Below are 7,715 nucleotides of genomic sequence, written 5' to 3' on the forward strand. Positions count from 1 at the left end.
TAACCTGAAATAGTAACAGACTCATATATTAACATGAAATAGTAACAGACTCATATAGTAACCTGAAATAGTAACAGACTCATATAGTAACCTGAAATAGTAACAGACTCATATAGTATCCTGAAAAAGTAACAGATTATGGTAACCTGAAATAGTAACAGGCTCATTTAGTATCCTGAAAAAGTAACAGACTCCTATAGTATCCTGAAATAGTGACAGATTATAGTAACCTGAAATAGTAACAGACTCATATAGTAACCTGAAATTTCAGTTAAGTAAACATTTAGTTTTATGAAATGTTGTTTATCAATAAGTTGCCAGCTAACCTGTTAATTTCAATAATGAAATACTCCCTAAAATCTTAAACTAGCAGCTGCTGAATTCTTTTAATTTGCGTCATAAGATTCATTAAATCATAAACAGACTTGGAAAACGATAATATGAAAACTCTTTCAATGTACTCAAAATTCATACATACTGGATATGCAATGTGAAACAGATTTTTTTTAATGTCATGAAAAGCGCAAAAAATGTTATTTTTTCTTTTTTGATTTTATTGTTTACCTTGAACCGGATATTGCACAGATGGTGTCTTTCTCCCCGTGAAGAATAAAAAGAGGAATTTTAATATTTTCCATTTCACTCTTCAACTCTTCCATCCTATTCATCATCATCATCATCATCATCATCATTATCATCAATCATATTCATCATCATCATCCTCATCATCATCACATAAAATTACTTAAATTTTGCTGTCTTACTCCATATTTCTAAAGGCGTTCTTACCCCATTATTTTTAAAATTATCTACCAATATTTTTTGTTTTCAACAATACAGCTCTGAACTGGGAAATTGATATCCACTATGGGCACTCTTAATTTGAGCATAAATGCTTTAATCTCTTCAACTCAACTATTCCTATCTTCCCTGATCGAAGTTCCCCTAAACTACTGACTGGGTACGGTTATCAGGCCGCGGGATATAAAAAAAGATTCAATTAATCTGCAGATTAATAAAGATCAGATTCAAGCAGTGTAAAACTTCTGTACAGTGTCTATGAATTTGTTATAATCAGTGAGACCCACGAAACTTTTAAATAGGAAGACGACATTACGAGAGTTGGATGGCCAACTGATGATTTTAAAATGCAGTTTAACCAGTGGCAGTATAAAGCTTTAAAACCAATTGATATTATTAGACTGTTTTATGTTCTCCTGGACTATCTTAATAGCAATTTGAGTCTCACAGTCCCTTTAATGTTCCACGTATGTTTAGGGTCTCATTGCATATATTTAAACACATTTCAATAATTCCTAAACCAATAACATTTACTTGTTGAGAAGAACATGGCTATGTCGCGCTTTAAATTTTCCGTGCCATCTGAGCTTGTCTTTTTCTATAATCTCAATCCAGTCCTGAACACAATAAAAAAAATCAAATCGAGAAAACTGAGAAAAAGGAAATAATGGAAAATATGGAAAAAATGGAAAATTGGAAAAAATTGAGATGAATCATATATAACGAGAATAATGCTAGAAATGTTAAAAATACGTGATTTCCAGGGAAATTCTATCTTTAGGCTGGCATATTCGATTCACAATAGTACCCTTCAAATCTTTGTCTGATCAAGTATGAAGGCATACAGGAATTATCGTAGTTTAACGTTTTGAAACGAAGAAAAACGACAATATCTTCAACAATATTCTTTGGTTTAAAGAGGACCGTTGCATGCAATTACGCATACAGTCACTTTAAAGTGGCACTTACCTTATCAGAAGTGAGACCACTTTTAGCTATCTCTCCCAGCATAAAACCGGGCAGAACGTTACTCAACATTCTAGCCAGAAATCTCTAAAAATATTTCCGACGTAAAAACAAGTGATATCTATTTAAAGAAACACCCTGCCATATTCATATTGGTATTCTTTCAACATTTGTCTTAGCAGTAATGATTGAGAGCTATCCAGAAATTGATGGAGCTATCCAGAAATATCCAGAAATTGATGGAGCTATCCAGAAATATCCAGAAATTGATCATTTTTAATTTGGGTTCTTTTCAAAATAAATATCGGAACAAACGAAAATTTTCATAAATTATTTTTTAAAACAAACTACAATATTTCCTTAATGTTGCTCAGATTTCAGATAAAGGTATACAGAGTATCGTTGTGAATCCGGCATGTAATATTCTATTGGAGATTGAATGGTCCCTTAGAATTACATCAGGTGTCCACACTTCAAACAAAAAAGAAAACTAGGAATTAAGTTAGAATTAAAATCAAATTGTAATTTAAAAAAAGATATAATTAGAGTTTTCAGCGGAAACACATTTTGCACCAAAATAAGTGTTGCGGAAGCAAGCGTAAACATTGCACAATTTCACCCAAAAAATGGGGAGACATTTGCGCGCCAACACTGCAATATAATGGCGCATAATTTGTTATCAATTAAAAATCAGGTTAATGTAAAAACTCCGAATTTGAAGAAATCAAAATTATTTTGGTTCTTTTCTTTCCAAGATTAAAAGATTTTATAATGTGCAAAAAAGAGATGTTGACGCGGTTGAGTAAAAAATAATTTTTCTTACCCCCCCCCCTTTTCAGAACAATATTATATGTATCAACAAGAATGATAAAATTTGCCTTTTGATTAATGTCTAATTTTTAAATGTTTTTTTCCCCAAATCATCGAAAATCCCTAGGGGGCGCAAATACAGATTTTTTACATTCCACTGGAACCCTTGCATAGTGCATATGTAATAATGTTGTTTACTAAGAAGTAAAAGTTGGCATGCAGTAGAGATGGAAGGGGGGAGGGGATCCCCAACCCCTCACATATTTTAACCTTGAGAGGGGTGGCGACCGTAGGATCAGGTTCTATGAGGGGTCCAACCAGAACCAAACCTGCCACCATTGGATCTTCCTTAAATAGAAATATTTTTTTTATATCGTCTTCCATAATTTCCAAGCATAACGACTAAGCAGAGGCGTATTCAGAGGGGTTTTTGGTGATCAGCTCCTTCCCCTTCTGTAACATCTATGGTTACCAGGGTTTATATTTAATACTAACCTGGAAAGAAAAAATTTAAGACTACTTTTGAAAAGATTCCCTTTATCAACTTGTTACTTTGTTTTTTAAAAAAAAGTTTTTTGAAATCAAAACTCAAATAGAATAGTCGTTTGTTTTTAATCTTGGTGAAGAAACAATCTCAAGAACTGACGAGGGTCAACCCAGACCGAAATATATTTTCAATAAATGTGGAACTAACATCTACTTTTTTACTCTACAGAGGTTTGGTCCATCACCATCACTGAATTTTAAATTTAGAATAGTCGTCTTCATTGTATTGATATAAAGGTCGACATCTGTATGATCCAATGATTAATTTTCTATAAACTTCAGCTTTTTCTATAAACCCTTTTAGATATACACAAGACACAATCCAATATGATGTTGGGAGTTTTATTCGAGATTCAAATAAAAACTAGAATAGAAATAAACATAAATAACATGATGACAATTTTTTTGATAAAACTTTAATTTGTAAAAAAAAATACCTGTTTACCATCTTCAAGGGCAGTGCAGACAGCTATTAAGCCTCCCATAGAATGCCCTAAAAAACTCATGGTTTAAAAACGTTAGAAAACACACCAAGTAAGACCCATAAAACTGTGGAATAGGAAGACGACTGAAAGACTTAAGTTATGATATTAAACAGTCCAATGAACACGAGACACAACAATTACACAGCTTGTCCCCCCAAGATAAAGCAATAGTTGTGTATAATATATAAACTAGTTTCTGTATAACAAACATTTAAAGGGAGTGTTCGCGAAAAATGAATGGGGGTATAGGCGTAAGGCGAACAATAAGCACTTTTGATCGCTACTAATCTTAATTCTATCTGTTGCGTCTATAAGGAGAAAATTGTTAATAGTGACTTATGCTGAGTAATGAAGCATCCACCCAAATTGAGAAAGTTGCAATCCACGACTCGGATCGTAAAAAATCAATTTAATTTCAAAAAAATCATTCAGATATTACAACCTAACGTCATCGAATATTTTTCGCCACATTTGTATATAGTTAAGTTTTCATAATATGTTTTACTTCTTTTGTATACAATGCACATAAAACAACAATTTTTTTCCGCTAGGTGTCTCTGCTACATGGACTCATTAAGAGCATCAAGAGCAGAGACACCCGGCGGACAAACTAATCGGCGTTTTAAGTACCTTGTATGTAAAACAAATACAACATATTATGAAATATCAACTATATGCAAATGCGTCGAAAAATAATCGATGGCTAAAGGTTGTTATATCTAAATGATTTGTTTGATATTAGATTGATTTTTTTACGATCCGAGTCGTGGATTGCAATTTTCTCAATTTGGGTGGATGATACGTAAATCAGTAAAAGTCGTTTTAAACAACTTTCTCTTTATAGACGCAACAGATAAAAGTAAAATTAGTAGNTGTCTATAGAGAGGGACCGTCCCTTTGCGCTCAAATTCTGAACGAAAAATCGGCTTTTTCTCCGGCCACAGATGTCTTTGAAAAGTAAGACTATTACCAATGAATAGCGCTTAGGCTGTTTAGTTTACCCTGAAATTACCCAAACAAGTGAACGGTCCCTTTAAGGGTAATACTAGATACAGGAGTTTTGAGAGTTTACCTACTAAATCCAGGGGGTTTTAAGGTAAACCTACTAAATACAAGGGGGTTTTAAGGGTTTACCTACTAAATCCAGGGTTTTTAAAGGTAAACCTACTAAATACAGGGGGGTTTTAAGGGTTTACCTACTAAATAAAGGGGTTTTGAGGGATATTGCTCCTTTATTTTGCGGCAATGATCGAGCACAGGGGTCACATATTCAGATTCGGAATCAACCTGAAAGAAAAATGGGAAACACAAAAAATCTCAATAAAATATATTTACTACATACAATTAACAGTTGAGCTTATCTTCCTCTCTATAACTAGTAACTAAACATAAACACAGTTTGAAAATGATAAAATCTACAAAATCAATTCGTGAGCTTAATATTTGACTTTTATCACAAAAAAAAGCTTACAATGTTTTTAAAATCAAAGACCTGAATTTATTTTTTTTTAAATTACAGAAAAGCATCTAAATGAAACTTTACTGTGGGTTTAAAAAAAAATGTAAAATTAGTTGTTAAATGCGTTGAACACGAAAATTCGAGAATTTTTAACCTGAACTCTCTCTCCCTCGCTCTCTCCATGTCCGACATGATCATGTCCAAAACAGTGAACTCCCTCCCGCATCCCAGCCTCACACAGACTATCATAGTAGGGGGTCAGCCTCTCCCCATACCTATAGATAAAGTGGTTGCGCAGGATTATCCACAATGATGAGACTTCAGAGACGATTGTACGAAATTTATACTATCTGTTTCATATTTATGATTTATATTTAATTTGATCAGCCATTTCAAGAGTTTATCCGAGCCTGGAGAATTATCTTAACCTTGGAATCCTCAAATATTGAAAGTTTAAAGTCGTCTTTACAGTCTCATTCTAAGACAGACTTAGTTGTTTTTCTACAAGTTCCAAAATTGAGGTTTTATGTATACTTTGCTTCTCTATCTTTCAGCCCGTTGTATTCAATAAACGTCAAAACGGCTCAACCAACGTACCGGGCCCAAGATGTGTGAAAGACCCCGAATGACCCCAGGGAAGGTTTATGGATGCTCGAAATACAAAAAGCTGTCTCCAAAATTTTAGAATTTCGTAAAATTTTAGAAAATCCGCGAAGAATATTAAAAATCCGCGATTTTTTTATTGCTAATAATGAAAACAAAGGGAAAAATGTGAAATCTTAGTTTAAAAAGTTTAAAAAGGCTTTTAATATAAACAAAAAAAACTTACCCATGGACAATAAACGCTAGGGCTTTAACGTCTGTATTAGGAAGCCAACTAAAACTTTTTATTTTCCTAAAAGTAAAATTAGATTTTAAAAAATCTATATTCATTCATAGAAATTTCAATTTTTAATTCTGCGTATAATGTTACACCGTGACCCTTAAAACTATGGAATAGGATGACGACTTTGTAATGAAAATTCTTATAATGATAAATACAAAGTTTTATTTTGTTTTCGTATTCATTGTTCATTGCAGACTGTTAAAAATCGTAACATGTATACTTGTATATGAAATCATTGGAAATGCAGTAATTAACATTTAAACTCCAGTTCTCCAATAAAATAATAATTTGTAAATTGATATTGACTATCATGCTGTTAAATCATGTGAAGGAAGAGTAGTAAATAGTTTTGGTGCGTTCAAATAAAAACTTTTTAATAAAACTTCAAAGTTTTTAAACTTTATTTTGTTAAAGTTTTCTCTTATTAAGCTTTAAAATATTTTTAATTAAAAAATGGAAAAACGATCCAACATCGATCTTTAAAACATGATTGTTTTTGGATTGTTTTTGCTTCTTTTTTTTGCACATATTTTCTCTCAGGGTCAAAATTTGCCAGAGTATAAGAAAAGCAAATGAATAAACAATTTTCAAAATTTGCCAAATTTCTTACAATGTGTAATTGAAATAAAGGATGATTTCCTGCTAAAATAAAGCTAAAATTGTGATTTTGTATCAATAACAGTTTCCTTGTGTAAGGAAAGCCAAAGTTTAGACCGTTGGTGTTAGGGAGCAATTAAGGCCCAAGGAAACCTTTATATAAGAATGGAATACAAAAATTGCGAATTATATAGCGCATTGTTTTTAAAGCATATCTATAAACTTATTATATATGAATTAATGTTCGAACATTTTTAACGACAAATTACTTTTAAACACAAAGTTTTAGACTTAACGATATGCTTGAAGATTCCTAAACACTGAAAATTGTGTGACTCTTTAGTCTTTATTAGACAAATTCAGTTTTATGATTTTGCTACAAAAAAGCTGATGTCATAACCTTTACACTCAAAGAGAATAGAATATATATTAGAGTGGAATTTACTAGAAAAAAGTGTAAAACGGCCATTTTGTTGTACTGTTTCCATACTGCAGGTGTACTTCACATATTTGTGCTATATAACCTTTTGGGCCCTGGAACATCATTTTAGAGAAAATCTAAAATTAATATTGAAAGAAAACCAAATTATGAAATAGACTGGTTTCATAATTGACCAATGATCATTTCACATAGATTCTATGCCTTTCCACTTTACAAACGATGATTTTCTGTTAAAACTATAAATCAAATGATGTTTTTTATTCACCTAATTCATTTTATAAAGTTTATTTAACAGCTTTAAAAAATTCGAAATTGAAATGGATAGTCTAGGGAACATACTGTATTAATGTAGTCTACTGCATATAATTTGTGAACATTTACATGATTTGTACACTTTGAACTCCCTTTCAGGCTGAAAGGGACTGACAAAATTCTTACCGAGGGATTGTCTAAATTCCACTCTAATATATATTCTATTCTCTTTGTTTACACTGCGTTAAAGGATTGTAAGCGTAATTTCCAGTGACCCTCAATGTAAATATAGCAATGTCGATTTACAACGGAACTCTAAACAGCTTTAATCTTGTATGAATTAGATATATCCATGTTTTTGATTCTATAAATTGTTAATTTTGCTTTGTAGTTTCTCTGCAAAATTTTCTTACGCATTTCTTGCTTTTAAAGGGAGTGTTCGCGAAAAATGAGAGAGGGTATAGGCTTAAT

General features: G+C 32.0%; 1 protein-coding gene across 1 annotated transcript in view; it reads right to left on the reverse strand.

The window, feature by feature from the left end:
* The window catches only part of LOC111716526 (monoglyceride lipase), a gene marked incomplete at its 5' end in the record, with an annotated part of 7,457 nt that extends 1,495 nt beyond the window's left edge, over positions 1-5,962 (reverse strand). The window contains 8 exon segments of the mRNA XM_023492007.1: positions 565-660; positions 1,336-1,418; positions 1,771-1,854; positions 2,848-2,925; positions 3,561-3,616; positions 4,805-4,895; positions 5,222-5,342; positions 5,897-5,962. Of these exon segments, the coding sequence (XP_023347775.1) occupies positions 565-660; positions 1,336-1,418; positions 1,771-1,854; positions 2,848-2,925; positions 3,561-3,616; positions 4,805-4,895; positions 5,222-5,342; positions 5,897-5,962 (675 nt within the window).
* Between the last annotated feature and the right edge of the window lie 1,753 nt (positions 5,963-7,715).

This window comes from Eurytemora carolleeae, unplaced genomic scaffold, assembly GCF_000591075.1.
Source record: "Eurytemora carolleeae unplaced genomic scaffold, Eaff_2.0 scaffold2092, whole genome shotgun sequence".
Taxonomy (NCBI): domain Eukaryota; kingdom Metazoa; phylum Arthropoda; class Copepoda; order Calanoida; family Temoridae; genus Eurytemora; species Eurytemora carolleeae.